The 18,995-nt window shown below is 30.9% G+C and overlaps 1 protein-coding gene across 1 annotated transcript; it reads left to right on the forward strand.

Annotated features, from left to right (window-relative positions):
• Nucleotides 1–16: 16 nt before the first annotated feature.
• Nucleotides 17–17,959, forward strand: LOC139494674 (uncharacterized). The gene is made up of 14 exons (XM_071282837.1): nt 17–171; nt 917–1,037; nt 1,573–1,776; nt 3,571–3,752; nt 5,000–5,159; nt 5,946–6,069; nt 7,349–7,469; nt 8,113–8,287; nt 9,684–9,859; nt 10,610–10,744; nt 11,171–11,215; nt 12,310–12,447; nt 13,363–13,476; nt 17,741–17,959. The coding sequence occupies exons 1-14, from the start codon at nt 169–171 to the stop codon at nt 17,894–17,896; spliced, it is 1,854 nt and encodes a 617-aa protein (XP_071138938.1). The 5' UTR covers nt 17–168; the 3' UTR covers nt 17,897–17,959.
• Nucleotides 17,960–18,995: the final 1,036 nt, after the last annotated feature.

Raw genomic sequence — 18,995 nt, forward strand, 5'->3', positions numbered from 1 at the left:
GCACTACGTTTCAATTATAGTTATGTTTTGGCAGTTGTCCAAAGCACTATAAGACATTGATCTGTAACTTTCATCGGTTTAGCCAAAATTTCATCAGTAAATGTAATTGATTTTATACAATGTTATAGCAAGATTTATAACCTTATATGTTGACTTGTAGAAGAAAAGATGGTAAGTGTCATCTTAATCTTATTTCTCTCTCACACAATTTCTCCTTACATGCCTAATTTTGCATTGAAATGTTTGGCCCTAGGCCTAACCCACTGGACCCAGCCCAGTTTCATAATATATAGTGAACTTAAAATATACTAGCTACCCTGAACCCTTTTTGTTCTTTTATTCCATTTACCAACGAGGTCAAAGGACAATCTATCACATTGATGCTGTATCATCTTTACATAATTTGTGTATTAGTAAATTAGTTGTAGGTAGTCCAAATAATTATGACGTCTTGAAAGGCTATTATATCTTTTTTTTACGCCTTACAGTAGGTGTAAGACTTAGGCGTCAAAGAAAAACAATATATTAGCCTTTCGAGACGACATAATTATTTGGACTAGGTTGCAGGTACCTAAAAAAAAAGGGGGGAGGGGGTTATGTTTTTTTTTCTGCGTCAGATTTTTTTTAATTGGTTTTTTAATGCTTTCATTCAAATCATTTTTTTTCAAAATTTAACACTATGGAGGGAAATTTGCATTCAGAATATTTTTTTTGTCATCTCAGAACCTTTGGCTATATTCATGGTATTTGGAGTCAGTTTGTGTCAATCCTGTGACTTTAGTCACTTAAAGCTCAACATACATGTAGGAATAGTGATCAGGTGGCAGCAGCAGCAGGGTTCAGTTTCTTCTTAAAAGCTTTATATTTTAGAAGGTGGATGCTTCATACTTTTTATGTAGATGCTTTATATTGACAGGAAATGAAAGAGGTTGAAGAAACAGAAGAACTTGTAACCATAGCAACTAAAGCTGTCCAGTCACATGAAAAACTTCATCTGCATTTGAAAAGAAACAGATTGAAGAATGGACCAAAAGATGGTATACTCACACTAGTACAGTTCACGCTTGCCCACTAAGAAAAAAGATTTCTGATATATATTTTACAACCCCTTCCTTAAATAAAATTTTATGATCTATTCAAACAATCTCAGATGTTGTACATGTTGTAAAAATAGCAGAAAAAGCTTAGCTTTCAATTGCCATCATTCAATATTTTCAATTTTGAAAAAAAAAAAGTTGAAGTGTCATTTCTCTTAGTTATTCCTGAATAAAAATGCATTGGATCTATACAACTATAAATAGATACATCTTCAATTGCCTTCTGACAACATTAGACATCCTTTCAAATACTTATTGACCTGTAGCAGGTTATTTTAGTGGGTGTAAATTTTCGCGATAATCATTGAATAAGGTATACGAAATATTTGCCGGTTATTATTTTGGCATATTCGAAACTTTTATCAATACCTATGCATGTACACTTTTTAATTGGCGGAATTTATTTTGGCAATTTTGTTTTATCCACAAAAACAAGTGAAAAATTATATTATATGGTAATAATTTACTTTTTCAGTTCTAATGAAATCCATTCAAACCTTGGATAATTTGAGAGAGATCAAAGCGACAGCAGACGGTTCCATAGCTGGATTTGAGACTCCACAGATCCAAGATGGCTGCCTTGTTGAGCTTAAACAATTAACATTGATGAATATTCCTTCGTCTGTTACTGAAGAAACAAAAACAAAATTCCAAAAACTGATATTTGAAACTTTTAAAGGTACCGTTATGCATTTGACATTGTGATTTTAAGGATGTTTTTAAGTGAAATTATAAAATTCTAGAATTGAAAATTGATACTACTCTAAGTCTAAAGAGCATTAGAAAAAGAACAAAAGAAGCTTGAAATATCGATAGATTATGGAGTTCCTTTTCAAGTTTTTTGTTTTGTTTTTAAATATGGGGAAAAGGCTGTCTCATACTTTCACCTTATATTTGCGTTGATATTATTTGGGTCTTAAATCAAAAGAAAAGAAATATAGTATCTGCTTAAATTTTGATGAATGACCTTTTATGAGCTATTGAAGTCTCATATGAAAAGAAAAAATGGTGTTAATGGACAAAATATTAAAAAAGAAACAAGGAGTCAGAACATATGGCAAACATTCCTAAACCTGACCCCTTAGGCCTTTATTTGTTAGAAATCAGATTTAAAGATAAATTTCTTGTAGCTCACAGTTACAGCATGATGGTAACAAAACTCCAAACTTAAAACATCAAAAAATATTTCCTGTTCAGAGAAAAGCAAACCAATTTGTTAATTTATTTATGATACATACAAATCTCAAGTCAGTTTAATAATAGTCCAAAGTACTTGTTTTTAACCGGATTTTTGTGACCAAAATGTGGGTTATTGATTTGGGGATGTACGGCGGGCGGGTGGTCGGGCGGTCGGTCGGGCGGGCGGGCGGGCGGGAATCAAATGTTGTCCGTGCATTAACTCATGAACCGTTCAACCAAAGCTTTTAAAATTGAAGGTCAAGTTCAATAATGGCGATTTTGACTTTTACCGTTCAGGAGTTATGGTTCTTGAAAGATTGAAAAATGGAGTTTACAGTCGTGTCCATGCATTTACGCATGAACTGTTCTACCTAAGCTTCCCAAATTTTAATATGTTGTTACTGATGACAAAATGGAGGTCAAATTCAATAATGGCGATTTTGACTTTTACCGTTCAGGAGTTATGGTTCTTGAAAGATTGAAAAATGGAGTTTACAGTCGTGTCCATGCATTTACGCATGAACTGTTCTACCTAAGCTTCCCAAATTTTAATATGTTGTTACTGATGACAAAATGGAGGTCAAATTCAATAATGGCGATTTTGACTTTTACTGTTCAGGAGTTATGGTTCTTGAAAGATTGAAAAATGGAGTTTCCAGTCGTGTCCGTGCATTTACGCATGAACTGTTCTACCTAAGCTTCCCAAATTTTAATATGTTGTTACTGATGACAAAATGGAGGTCAAATTCAATAATGGCGATTTTGACTTTTACTGTTCAGGAGTTATGGTTCTTGAAAGATTGAAAAATGGTGTTTCCAGTCGTGTCCGTGCATTTTCTCATGAAGCATTCAACCAAAGCTTTTGAAATTTTTATATGTTGTTACTGATGGCAAATTAAAAGTCAAGTTCAATTATGACGATTTTGACTTTTACTGTTCAGGAGTTATGGTTCTTGAAAGATTGTGAAATGGCGTTTCCATTCATGTTTTTGCATTTACTCATGAACCATTCAATCTAAGCTTTTCAAATTTTAAGATGTTGATACTGATGACAAAATGGAGGTCAAATTTGATATTGATGATTTTCACTTTCACCATTCATCAGTAATGGTTCTTGTGATATTGCCAGGACACAAATAAATATTAATAAATCCGGTTTGCTGTCGTTGTGACAGCCTCTTGTTTATGAACTTTTGTCATCACAGAAACTTAATGAAATTTTCTGAAATTTGTTATTTCAGTGTTTACAGTAATATTGATTGTACATTCATTTGGTTTTCACCATTGATTACAGGCAGTTGTAAGAAAATTCTTTGTGCTGTACTGGTTACCTGCCCTTGGTATGAAATGACACAGAAAGAGAGAGGGGAACAAGCACGACATAACACAGTCTATGTTATCTATATGTCAGATGACAAGCAATCCATGGCTCCTGTCAATCAACATGTTCTAGATGAAGCTTTTGTATCTGATCAGGTATTTGATAATGATAATGATAATGATATTTGATAAAGATAATGATAATGATATTTGATAATGATAATGATATTAATACTGATATTGATAATCAATGATAATGATAATGATATTGATATTGATATTGATATTGATAATGATATTTGATAAAGATAAAGATAATGATATTTGATAAAGATAATGATATTAACATGATTAATACTGATATTGATATTGATATTGATAAGGATTGATATTAATAAGTCCTCCTATATGTATCTTTATCCTTATCCTTCTTTGTCTTCTTATCAAACATCTAGCAGACTGGTTATATATGTGTCCTATGGCCATTGGCTGTTTTGTACTTTCAGTTATGTTTGAGCTTTTGTTTCAAGATGGAGGCATGACTTTAATTCCATTCTCAGTTTTATTTAGAACAGCAATAAAAGTGCAATTAAGAGATAACTGTATTGTATTTGAGGCTTTAAGGACATCCATCGGTAGTTTTACTGTCGCAAATTTAGTTTACCTGGCGACGCGTATTGGAGACAGGTAAACATGTATTTGTGACAGTAAAACTACTGGTGGACGTTCGGAAAGCTCAAATACAATACAGTTATCTCTATTCTAATGCAAAACCAGTTCATAATTAAATTTCAATCATTATTTCAGTGTAAAATCTTTATTTAAGAAAATTCTGCGAAAAGATGTTATCTTCTTTGGTCCCTACACTAGGTGACGTCATAGGTATGCTTCCGGCGTCAAACATAAACACCGGGCATTTTCTGGCTTCTGTGCCGCTTCAGAATGTAATAAAATTTGATAAAAAGAAGACTTTTAGATGCAACATGCGAGTTTTTTGGCTTATTATTGTAGAAATTACATGTCAATACATTCAGCAATTCAAATGTAGGCTTCCTTAGTTACAGATAAGGAGATCGAGAATTTTACGCTAACTGTCATCCAATCAGAACCATTGATACAAAATAATTGCATTAGAATTTTCTATCCTTCATGCATTTTGCTTGAAACACTTATTGATATATGAAGAAGTGGTTTTCTATAAGATTTCTTTGATTAGGTATGGCTTGTGAGGCCTATTTTATAAATGTAAACTTATACTTCCAAACAACAGATACAGCATGTTTGCTGTTTTGAACAAAGGGCTTGTTATTCATCATATACACTGGTCATGAATTAGTACCTTTGTTTTCCATTATATGTATGTGGATTAAATACATGTATTTTAATTGATTTTTTTTCTACAGGGGTATTTGTATTCAGAGGAGCTGTATCATTTTGTGTATTTCTTAGCTAAGGGTAAAACCAAATGTTTAGAAGTTTTGTATTGTCCTGCATCAGCTGTTTTGTATGAAGATGAAGCCTGGATCAAATTGAAGAATAATCTACAACATAGTATGGCTATGGGTAAGTTAAATAAAATATATACGTGATTATGAGACATGTGGAAGCATGACGTTTGGTTAATACCAAGAGTCAGTTATTAGGAGTTTATAAAAATAAGAAGATAGTATAACTGCAATTGAGGCAACTGTCTTTGGAACATCATTGAAGGTAGCAACTATAGGTCACTTTAAGGCCTTCAACAATGAGCAAAGTACATATCGCATAATCAGCTACAGAAACCAAAAATGACAAATTGAAAACAATTCAAATGAAAAAACAATGGCCTGATTTTTGTTAAAAAAAGAACAACATGCTGTATCACAGGCTCCTGACTTGGGATAGGCACATACAGAAGGTTGCGGGTTAAGCATGTCAAACAGTCATCAATCAGACGCCAACAACATCAACATTAATTCCAAGACAGAAAAAAATACAACTATTGACAAGTTTCATAATTTTGGACTATCACACAATGAATGGATTTATAGACTCTATTAACTTATGGATCTTATCATTGAACTCTTGCACATGAATAAAGTGTAAAGTAAGATAAAATAACAATATCTTAATAATATTTTTTTTTGTGTTGTGATCAGAGTTTTTTTATTTTTAAATTTTTCAGGAAAACCCGTAACAATATTGACCAAAGGGAAATGATAGACTGAATTCTCAAAAATTCTTTATCAAATGATGAATGCTTGATGTCCAGTTGCAAATATCACTGCTTCCTATATAGAAAATCTCACCAACTGGAATTAATTTTGATAGAACTACTTTGTGATTAATGTATAAATTTACTTTCTGTAGGTGTGAGAGGATTCGTAGAGGCATGTAAAGGACAATCTGTTGCTGGTATTGGTAAAAAGGGAAAAGACGGAAAATTTAAAGTCAAAGATACTACAACTTGTCAACAGTTCTGTGATAGTTTTAGGTAAGGTATCTCTGATGTGGATTTTTTTGGGGTTAAAAATTGCATCCATGCAACCATGTGGATGTCTTAATGATTTTCAGTTTCCCAAACTATGCTACTACTTTTTAGATACACAAAATGTAGTGCATTGATCATAACATTCTAAACATCCTATCCATGAACATTTGTGTACATTTATCATGTTTATAAATGAAATTTATGCTATGATATTCAAGTGTCAAAATAATTTACAAAACCTGTAGAAATTAAATACATGTATTTCAGTAGAAATCACATAAATGCATTTCAGTACGTTTACATATTAAGTCTAATTAGGAGAAATATGAGAATATGCAAGACAACTTTCAAATTTTCAGTAATATTTGGGCTAAATAAGGGCCTTATTGACCCTACTTTACCCCCTGGTTAATTTCCCAATGCAAATGTTTATAGATATGATCATTGCAACAATAAAATACACTTAATCAAAGAAATACCTTCTAGAAGGATGGAGTATAGATGAGCTCCTGTCAAGGTTTAGCAAGTACAATGCATGACATTGAAAAAGAAATTTTTTCAATTGTTTAATAGATTAATGGAATAATGCAGCATCTATAGAATGTAATAAATGAGTTACCCCCCACCCCCATCATTTTTACATTCTAATTGTCAGTAGAGTTGATACCAGAAAAAGGAAATTCAATGAGATTGAAAAAAAAAACCTTCATTACATTTAAAAACCAACAAGTTATCTCCCCTTTTTAATTTTTAATAGATGAATGCAGCATCTAATTACTAGAAAAGTTACCTCCCTTAACATTCTCATTGTCAGTAGATCTGATACAAAAAAAAGAAATACAATGATCTTTGTCATTGAAAAAAACTATCCATTACATTTAAAAAAATCTTACAATTTTCTCCCCTTTCATTTGCCTATTAAATCTTTTTATAGGTTAATGCAGCATCTACAGAATTTACTAGATAAGGTCATCCCTTTACATCTAGGGAATTTGATAAATGAGTTACTTCCCTTATTGTCAGTAGATCTGATACCAAAAAAAGCAATTTCATGCTATGCATCATAGAAAAAAACTTCATCACATCTAAAACCAACAAGTTATCTCTCCTTTTGATTTTTTAAATAAATTAATGCAACATCTACAGAATTTACTAGATAAGTAACCTCCCTTAACATCCTCATTGTCAGTAGATCTGATACCAGAAAAAGGAAAGAAAGGATATGAACTACTATTCATTTCAGCTAAAACCAATGAATTATCTCCCCTTTATTTTTTCATAGATTAATGCAACATCTACAGAATTTACTAGATAAGTTACCTCCCTTTACATCTTCATCATCAATAGATCTGATACCAGAAAAAGGAAAGAAAGGATTGGAACTACTCAAGTTATTGTATCAAGTATGTTAAATTATGTATAAAATTTTTAGGGCCAAGCATGGATCCAGAATTTATTTTACAGTTTGGTCCCTTTTCAATAATTTGATTTTGGATGTAACAAGTCTTCTGATTGGATATAATTATTTTGTCTATCAGCTCATGGACATAATTTTGTCATGTGACCAGGACATCATCAAACTTTTTTTTTATGATTTACTCCTTAAAAATAGAATTTAGAATTAGATTATAAGAAAAAAATGTAACTTGTGAGTTTTTCTATTCAAAATAACCCCAAAAAATGTGATGCACACTTTTACATTTCCTGTGTAGCACCACATTTTTTATTTTATATCTTCATAGATAGTTTTTTACAGTTATTGCTTAAGTTTATTTAGTTATTTTTGTTATTTCAGTTAGGTTTCATAATTATTCATGAGATTTAAATTTTCGTTGATTTCATGGCTTTAGGTTAACCACAAATTTAAATATTCACGGACGTACAATTTACTTTTTGATTGTCTGCACATTTTTGCACAAAACAACAAAATCAAATATCCAGAAAAATTGGTTTACTTGAAAACAATTCATCTACAATAGTTGTCATTGCTGAAATGAGATTTCCTTGGTTTCCCATGTATTATAATGAATCCATTATAATTTTCAGAACACAGATGTTTCAAAGAAGGATATTTTTGAAGTGTTGACTTCATGGAGAGATGATGTAACGACACAGATAAATGAAATAAAGTTTACAAATGGACAGGAATTTGAAAGCATTGTGGGTAAATGGCAGATGGAAACAAGATTATATGGACGGAAAATCACACCATTGAAAACTGGCAAGTACTTTAAAAAAAACTTTGAGGGATGGTGTCTTATATTCATATATTTTTCGTGGGTTTCAATTTTCGTGGATTGAAGAAAACCAGCATTTTCGTGGAAATCTGATTTCATGGTTTTAAATAGTCTGCATTTAATCACAGTCGTTTGAATTTTAGTGATAAATAAACAAAAAAAATAGAAAATGTCGCTATATATATATATAATATGGGCATCTGCATTAAATCATACAGCAAATTTGCAATTTATTTAACATGTAAATTCATGGTTTCCATGTCCTCAGAAATCCACGATAATTGGTATCCAAAAAATGATGATGAATCCACAGTACCTGTCTTTGACTCTCAGGCCAAATAAAAAAGTATGTGTGGTTCCAGTTACATCTGAAAAAAAGTTAGGGTAGGTAGGTAGGGATTTTTTTATTATTTTATGTTTATTTTTTTACATTGAGTCTATGGGAGCAACATTCTGACTTTAACAGTTATTAATGAAAAATGACAATAAAATCTTTAGGGTAGGCTATTTTTAAGCCGAAAAAGTAGGGACGGTAGGGTTACTGGAACCTCACATATATTTGTATTTGGCCTCAGTTTGTCTGTTCTCCAAATGAAATACAGTTTTTCTCAGCATCTATAATCATATAGCTTCCTGACAATTGTTGTCAGTTTAAAGTAGAGCATGCTGTGTGATGCATTTTTTGGATTCATTGAAACCCAAGTTCATGTTAACCGAATACTTACATAATTTAGAATAAAATTATTGTGTATAAAATTTCATTACATTTTTCTAGACCATGAAAAAAATGGGCTTCCTTAAATTTGCTTGTAGTTTAAATGGTTAATACTAAAGAAGTACACATTTGAAGTGGTAAGAAGTTGATTATATTCAGAAAATGAAATTTCCACTCTTTTTGTCTATTATTCTATAGTTTTTATGCCCATATGATAGTAGAGGGGCATTATGTTTTCTGGTCAGTGAGTTAGGGTCTGTTCTTCTGTCCAACTTCAGGATAAATTTTTGATCAAGGTAGATCTTCATATGGTATTGACATCAATCATTTATTGTTAAAGAAGATATTTTTGGTCTTTTGTTTGTTTTGTTTTAGGGCTATTCCAGAAAAAAATGTAGGGGTTGGAAGGCACATTATATTAATAATACAGGGGTGATGGGTATCAGAGCAACCTTTCACACTATAATACACTATAATTCTCAATTACGATTGTCTGGGTGGCGGGTGCTTACAAAAACTGCCTTCCAATCCCCCCCCCCCCCTACATTTTTTTCTGGAATAGCCCTTATTACTTTTTAATTTGTTTCCATTGCACTTTTCACAAAAATAATTTATTAACTATGGCAAAACTTTCAGAATTTACAATATATTTTGAAATTTTGCAGGTTTAAGCGATGATCATAGTAAACTTTGCAGCCTCATGACAGAAATTGGGGGACCAGTTAACAAAATGGAACCAGAACAAATTATATTAATAGCCAGAGCAGGCAGTCATATGTATGGATTATCTACCCCTGAATCTGATGTAGACTATGTTGTCATTTATGCAGAACCAACTGAGGTATGAACTTCTACTATTGATTGATTTATTGAATATCCATTTATTGTCTATTTTAATATTAAGAAAATGTTTAAAGAAGACCCTTTTGCTTCAAACTGACTTGGATTTAAGGGAGTTCGCTTATCAGTTTCAGAATAATTAACTTTTCAAAACATTAGTTTATATTGATAGGGAATTAATAAAGAGATTCAAAGAGCAAAAAAAATATATAGGTCACCATGCTTGTTTTCGAGATATAAGCAATTGAAATTTTGGCGGGAAAATATTCTCTTTTGACTTTTCATAGCTTTATCATTGATAGGTTGAAGTTCTAAACAACTGTAAAAAAGTAATTAAAATTTTATAAGACTTTTACAGATGGCTTATCATTATACATGTAAAAGATTTACAAATAGAAAAATGGGGGTCACCGGGCAAATTTTTTCAAGGCATTCAAATGGATAAAACCAGAGGATTCCGAAAATGTGACAAAAAATCCAAAACATGACAAGCCAGCTTACTTAAGGATTTTTAATGATTTCGTTTTGTACTTATTTCACACATTATGTACTCGTAGATTTATACATAAATACTGGTCTATAAACAACCAAGAGAGAATCATTCCCTCCAAATTTATTGCAAAGATTTAACATGCTAATTTGTAATTTTATATGTAATTTTCTCTGCCATATATTTTCTTAATTTGAAACACACAAGACAACATGCACCTATTGAAGCATCTAAAATTTAGTTGTTATATTTCTATTTTAGTCTGTTTTGTGTGCATGTAAACCCTTCAAAGACAACTATGAAAGTCGAGGACCAACCAAACCATTTGAATATGGTGCATATGAGGCTCGGTTGTTCTGTGAAATGTTATTGAAAGGAAGTGTTGTTATAGTGGAGGTAAGGGATATTATTGTTGAAAATTTGCCACCCACAATTGTGGAAATAAGTGATGTTTAATGAGGTTCTGTTTTGGGGCAAGAAAATTGAGAATAATGGACTAGAGCCAAAACATTTTTTATATTCATAATCAAAAAGTTTCTAAAAATGTTAACTGAAAATAATTTTAAACTTTAATTTATTTTATTATTGCATTTATTAATCATAGATTTATTAATTTATCATACTATCATGTATATAAATTTAGGCCATATTTCATCTTATTGTTTCATTCACATTGCTTTAATTCACTACATCACATTTATATTTTACATTTTATTATATCTTTTTAAAATGATTTACTTTTAACACTTTATGGTTTTGATGGCACTCATATCACATCTTTTTATTTCTATGTTTTGAAATATTTATTTGCTTTTTTTACAGTTAGTTTTCACTGAAAACCATGACTACTGCAGTAAATACTGGACGGTAAGTAAAAAGTAAAATCACAAAAATACTGAACTCAGAGGAAAATCAATTCGGAAAGTCTATAATAACAAAACGCATCAAAAAGAATGGACAAGAACTGTCATATTCCTGACTTGGTACAGGCATTTTCAAATGTAGAAAATGGTGGATTGAACCTGGTTTTATAGCTAGCTAAACCTCTCACTTGTATGACAGTCACATTAAATTCCATGATATTGTCACCGATGCGTGAACAAAACAGACTAAGATGGCTCTTGTAGCAATATGATGGTGTCACTTTTTTTTTGTGCATACCAATTTTCATAGAATGTGGAACAATTTCATTTTTCCCTGTTATTTGATTTGGTGATTTTGCAAAAGTCTGCATACAAACTTAAGGTGGTACCTAACACTACAGGGAGATAACTTTGTAAAATCAGCTGAACGTTTTAATTACATTTGGGTCGTTAAGAGAATATTAAGCTTCTCAATGATCAAAGTTAGTGTTTGTCAAACTGCTATATAACCAGTGTAATTTCATGAAAATCCATGAAAATTTAGTATCCAACAAATATTAATTAAATTTTAATGAAGCCTCAGTAAAAAAGATTGACAGAATTAGATGATTTTCCCTTACTTAACTACGTCAAGTAAATTTGAAAATTGAGAAATGGGTGAAATAAAGTAATTGATCAATAATGGATTTAACTATTAATTTTTTTTTTTTTGCATGATTTATTATCCTATGCTGGTTAAGGTGGTACTTAACACTACAGGGAGATAACTCTGTAAAATCAGCTCAACGTTTTAATTACGTTGTGTTGTAAAGGGAATAATAAGCTTCTCAATGATCAAAATTGGTGTTTGTCAAACTACTATATAACCAGTGTAATTTTTCTGACAAAACGGTTGGTTCAAAATTTTTGAAATTTTTATATTTTTGTTAAAGGGTCAAAGTAAATACTTTGTTAAAATTTTATGAAAATTAAACGAGCCAAATTTATTTTAGTAAAAGTGTTGAGTACCACCTTAAATGTCATAATGAAATGCCTATCTGCATTATGCTAAAAACGCAATTAAAACTGTTTTTTACACCATAATTTATTTCATTACAGAATTTATGTAAAGAAAAGGAGAAATTTCTAACAGAAAGGACTATTCAACAGTACCTTGGCTTGATCCGTAATAATTTTAACATGCTTGACAGTGAAAAACACAAAGGGTGTCCAAAGGACAGAAAATTATTTTATCAGGTAAGATTATATATAAAAAGAAGATGTGGTATGATTGCCAATGAGACAACTCTCCACCAGAGACCATATGACCTAGACATAAACAACTATATGTCACTGAATATCCTTCAACAATGAGCAAAGCCCATACCACATACTATAAAATCAGAAAATTGTTTTGATGTTTTTATAATTGCAAAATATGTGACTGGATTATAATCGCAATAATTTAAACTCGCATTTTAAAATGTTTTATATGAATTAAACAGGATTTTTCTCAATACTGCAAAAGTTAAAATCACATTTTCGTCTAAAATGACAAAATATCAATAATAAATGCATGCGATGATTTCTGAATTTACAGTAGTCAGTCTCCAAAATGACAAAACTGTTTCTGCTATTTATAGTCATGAAGCACATTCAAATTATTTAGAGTTCTGTTTGAAATTTAGTCAAATCAATCAAACAAACAAAAAAACTGCTCAAAACCAGATATTTATATTGTTCAGTTTGATTATATGCCACGTCAAACAGACAAAACAAACCCCCTCAGAACCAGATATTAATACAGAAAAAAACTGAACCTCTTCAGGACTTAAGATTTTGTTCGGTTTTGGCCGATGTTTCGGTTTTATGAGGTTCACAAAGCATACAATTTAATATGACAGTGCTGAAGAACATTTTTGGTTTAGACAGGTTTTTGGTTTATGCAGGATTAGGTGTAGCCAGGTTTCACTGTATAAATATTTATATTGTGTGGCATTAGTCACATTTAACAACCAAAAATGATACACCCTTAAAAACTGACATAATGATATTGTTTTGTCTACCATAAACCATAACATTAAAACATAAATATATATATATATATATTGTTCTTTTTGATATTATGCCACATCAAACACCTATAAAGATATTTTCCTATTTTGTTTGTAGATATTTCATAAGATAAACTGCGTGGAACAAATAATGAAAGGAAAACTACCTCCTGTCAAATGTGAAGGAGAAACAAGAGAATTTATAATGAAAATACGCAAAGATCGTCTAGAGGTAACAAGTGTTATTATGCCCCTTTAATGTGGGTCTCATTGGGATCTAAGCGTGACGGGGGATTGCCAATTTTTTGTAAGCGTGACACGTGAAAGTCAAATTATTGTGTTGGGAAAACGGGAAATGAGGTCCGGTGGGACCCGGTAAATGACAAAAAAAGAGAATTGCTTACGTACATAGTATAAGCGGGATACAAAAATCTGACAAAACAGTAAGCGGGATCCGGGATCGGAACCCCCCAATGAGACCCCCATTGATGTTTTTCTCTATGTGCATCTGCTTGTTCTATTGTCTTTTGGTCGGTCTGTCTCGCCACTGGTTAAAGTTTTTGGTTAAAATTTTTGGTCAATATAGTTTTTGATGAAGTTCAAGTCCAATCTCAATTTGAAACTAAGTACAAAATTTCCCTTTGATATGATCTTTCTAATTTTTATGCCCCACCTACGATAGTAGAGGGGCATTATGTTTTCTGGTCTGTGAGTCTGTTTGTCCATCCATCCATTCATTCATCTATCTGTCCCACTTTAAGTTACTGTTAAAAGGCTTGTATAGTCTGTGGTTTCAATATGGTTTATTAACGTTCCGCTATGTTAGTTATTGATATTACAGGACGTCCTTATCATTTTTCAAACTAGTTTTAACTAGTCCATATTAAATAGTTATTTTTTTTATGCCCCATTTATGGACATTATGTTTTCTGGTATGTGGGTCCCTTCTTTCGTCCCTCTGTCCTGCTTCAGGTTAAAGTTTTTGATCAAGGTAGTTCGTGATAGACAGATTAGATAGATAGTTTATTCTCATAAAGTTATGCAAGTACAAAGGTTACAGAGAAGTTCAAAAATAATATACATAAAAACAAACATGCATTAAAAATGCATAAAATTTCGGATGAAATAACATATAAAAGAATTATATATACTTTAACAGTCAAATGTAAAATAATTAAGTTAATGTCCAATCAATTTGAAACTAAGTATACATGTTCCCTATGATATGATATTTCTAATTTTAATGCCAAATTAGATTTTTCACCCTAATTTCACACTCCACTGAACATAGAAAATGATAGTGCCAGTGGCACATTTGTGTACTTGGGACACATTCTTGTTTACGTCCACTGAACATAGAAAATGATAGTGCGAGTGGTCCATCTGTGTACTTGGGACACATTCTTGTTTACCCCTATTTCACACTCCACTGAACATAGAAAATGATAGTGCGAGTGGCGCATCCGTGTACTTGGGACACATTCTTGTTTACCCCTATTTCACACTCCACTGAACATAGAAAATGATAGTGCGAGTGGCGCATCTGTGTACTTGGGACACATTCTTGTTTATTCATTTATTCTCTTTGTGTCTGTCAAGAGGTTGGACTTGGTAATTAAGATGATGCAAATTCCAATAAGAACTCTTTTAAATGCTAAAACTGTACCTATTTATATTGGTAAAACTTTTACTTTCAAGTTTCTTAAAAAATCATATCCTGGAATGAAAAATTCACATGTATTTTTTGAAAGGTCAAAACATAGGGTTGTGCCACATATTTTCAACATTCATTTAAGTTGATCTGTGTGAGAAAAATATTCTACTCACTAGTGAAAAATCTGTTCTTGGCAAATGATTTTTTTGCCGAAATTAAGGGCTTTGGACTTTGAAAAATTGTTGAAATTCACAGTTATATGGAATTTTTTTCTAAACGACTTCAGATATGTGGCTGTTTTTTGGTATGTGAGTTAACCATGATGAGTTATAGGTCAGGCTTAAGTTTTGTTCTGCTCCACTAATTTTTGCCTAAATTACTCAGGGATGATTCCACTATATAGTTTAGGACCGCTTAACGGCTCTTAAATCGGCCAGCGGCCCCAAAAAAAATGTTTGTAAATATAGATTCCCAATTCAGGAAAATAAACAAAAATCGGTATTTCCGGAAAAGTTTCCGTCACCGATTACAGCAACTATAAATTTCATAGTTTGTCGTCAAAACGTAGTAAAATCCTGATAAGAATGCTGACTATGATCGCATTTTATTAACAACGATTTAATTGTGTCAACACGAGGTTCACAATTTTGGCGGCCGGATTCAATTGAAGTTAAAATGTTTTTGAAGTATTTGGTCTCGTACAAGTAGATCGCTCAGCAGGTTGATAAACAATATGCTTTTTGTCAAAATGGGTGTCAAAACAGACCTCGGCAAAGAGCAAATTCAAATTTCGATATACATTGATGAATGAATTTTAATGGTAAGCAGATCGCCCAGCAGAGCCGGTTATTGAAATTGACTAAAAACTTGTTGTGTAAAAGAAATTATTTTATATTTTTCACTTTTTTCCGCAAAAGACAAAAGTTTGAACGTTTTTGAAAATAAGTTGATGATAGACCATTCATGAAATGAGACCCCCCCCCCTAAAATACGATTTCATCATGATGGAACTGTTTCAAAAGATATGAAAATGATCCAAATAATTTTAAAGTTCACTGGTTCAATTGCTTTAAATATCTTATCAATTAAGTATAATATATATATATACTTTTGTAATTGCTTTTCTGAATTCGACAATTGGCCAGTTCTATTTGAAATACATTTAAATCAAAGTAAGTTTATAAAGATGATCTGTTGAAAAAAAAAACAATGGATGATTTTTTTCACTGGTAAATATGGCAAGCCGTTTTGCTATTTAATCTAACTTCAAGATATCTCATAAACTTTATAAGATATCTTATATAATAGTTCATTATATATTTGATATAGTTTGAAAGATATCTAATAAAGTTTATAAGATATGTTATACAGTTCACAAGATATCTTAAATAATTTAGTTTGTAAGATATCTCATATAATTTTCTTTATCAGATATCTTGTAAATTATATAAGATATCTTATAAACTATATAAGACATCTTATATAACTATATAAGATATCTTATAAACTATACAAGATATCTTATAAACTATATAAGATATCTTATATAAAGTAAATTTGTAAGATATCTTATATAAAGTATATTTGTAAGATATCTTATATAAAGTATATTTGTAAGATATCTTATATAAAGTATATGTAAGATATATATTTTAAAATTGATATTAGATATCTTCTATATTATATAAGATATCTATTTTATATAAGATATCTTATAAAAAATATTATTTATGATATCTTACATATTATAAGAAATATTATTAGAGATATCGTATATTCATATAATTTTCTTAATATGATATTCAATAAATTATATAAGATATCTTATAAAAAACATATTTATAAAATATTTCATATACTTAAATATTATATGAGATATCTTATATATTACATAGGATATCTTATATATGATGAGATAATTTGAAATTCGAATAAATAGCTAAACGGCTTGCCATGGGTTTATGTTAGCTGGTACTTGTGGTATATATGTTTTTGTAATAGGCCTCGTTTACCAAAATTAATTAAGATGATAGTGCATCATCTGCAATGATATTCATGTATTACAACTTCCCTGGTCTGAATCCAATAATTTCTTCAATCAGTGTACAGGTGAAATAAACTTAATATTCATTTTCCTTTTTTACAGGAAAATGATATTATTTCGTCTTAGATTGTATGCATAAAAAATTCCCAATTGGAATAAAAATTCCCAATTTGATATTCAAGGGACCCATTTGAAAACACCTGGAATCATCCCTGATTACTGGCTTTGTACTTAGAGAAATTGTTGAAAATCACAGTTATACAGATTTTTTCTCTATTCCCCTCCAGAATTTGTGCTGATTTTTGATATGTGAGGCTACCATCATGTTTGTGTCCACATGTGTTTATATTGAAATTGCAGATTTTTCCACTTTTTGGGAAGGGGCCATTCGTGTAGCTTTGACACATCTAGTTATTATTATAAAAGCTTGGCAAACCTCATGCTTTAAATATTTAAAATTTAATTGTCTCAACTGGAGAAATATCGTACCACACATGTTGCAGTTTGGGAAATTTTATTTTCTCTACTGTTTATTTATAATTATCTCCCTTTTATTCAGAATTATCTCCCTTTTATCCTGAATTATCTCCCTTTTATTCAATTTTGATTAAATAATAACATGGTTACAATTACACATCAAAAAGCAACAAGAATAGAGTCACATTAAGAAAGTGCTCATAAACATGTGAAAACTAAAAGTTTTTTATCTTTCAGGGTCCACTGTCTAGAGAAAACTTGTACAAGATAGCAAAGGACAAACTTAAACATGTGAAAACTAAAAGTGTTTTTATCTTTCAGGGACCACTGTCTAGAGAAAACTTGTACAAGATAGCAAAGGACAAATTTGACAAACTTTTAGATGACTTAGTGTCGAGAGAGAAAAGGCTGAAGGAAAATATGGATTACAACTATGTGACTAATTGGTTGCTATCTGTTAGAGGGATATGTGATTAAATACAATGTGCAATATTTCACTATATTTATAAATCTTTTTTAATAAAATTCCTAGTATAAAAATTTGATTTTTGGAAAGAGGGAGAAAGATGGCTAACAGCATGGCCATAAAAAAACCAGAAGAACAGAAAAATAACAGTTGATCAAAGTTCGCTAAACACTCACAGTAAACAATAGCGAAATGATATGGAGGAACTATGGACACATTCTTGTTTCTTTGTGCTTTAAGATATTGATTTGATATTTGATGTACTGTTTTATCATGGAAGGTTACAGATCATGATCACATTTTGTTTTTGTCTGATGGATTTGTGCAGAGTTATGATCCTTGGACTTTAAAAACATCACTTGAATAAACAGTTATCTGCTCTTATATTCTTCATGCTTGAAGACCCTGATTTTATTATTGGAAAAAGATTTAATCATGTCAAGTACATTGTAACAGATCAAGTGGTCATGGTGGCCATGGCTAAAAAATAGAGCATAGGGGTAAAATGTAGATTTTGGCTTATATCTCTGAAACCAAAGCATTTAGAGCAAATCTGACATGGGGTTAAGTTGTTTGTCAGGTCAAGATTTATCTGCTCTAAATATTTCAAATGAATTGGACAACCTGTTGTTGGGTTGCTGCCCCTGAATTGGTAATTTTTAGGAAATTTTGCAGTGTTTGGTTTTATCTTGAATACTATTATAGATATGGGGAAAGTCAAAATAAATGGCCCAATTTTTTTTGCCAAATTTCAACATTGTTTTAGTGCATTTTCTTTTGTTGTATATTTTTACATTGCCCTGTAATGGTTTACTTTTAATTATTGTTATTTGGATGGAGAGTTGTATCATTGGCACTCATACCACATCTTCCTATATCTATATACATTAAAGTTGATAAATCCAAAAGAATATAAAATAGAATAAAGAAATAAACAAGTTCTGAAACTTTATTGACATAAACCAATAAAACAAAGGAGTAGGTTCAGTAAGACCCCTTTTTGGCCCCAAAATATAGCAGTTTTACAAAATTGTTAAAATGTAAACCTTTAGTTATTTATTGGACAGTAGAATGCTTCTGCTACATAAATATGGGCTGTTTTTGACAATA

This window comes from Mytilus edulis, chromosome 11, assembly GCF_963676685.1.
Source record: "Mytilus edulis chromosome 11, xbMytEdul2.2, whole genome shotgun sequence".
NCBI classification, from domain to species: domain Eukaryota; kingdom Metazoa; phylum Mollusca; class Bivalvia; order Mytilida; family Mytilidae; genus Mytilus; species Mytilus edulis.

Bases quoted from the DNA above. Each gene is read 5' to 3' on its own strand.
- LOC139494674 (XM_071282837.1), top strand. The intron at 8,288-9,683 runs GCAAGTACTTTA...GAAATTTTGCAG, and splicing joins AATCACACCATTGAAAACTG to GTTTAAGCGATGATCATAGT. The intron at 13,477-17,740 runs GTAACAAGTGTT...TTTATCTTTCAG, and splicing joins TACGCAAAGATCGTCTAGAG to GGACCACTGTCTAGAGAAAA.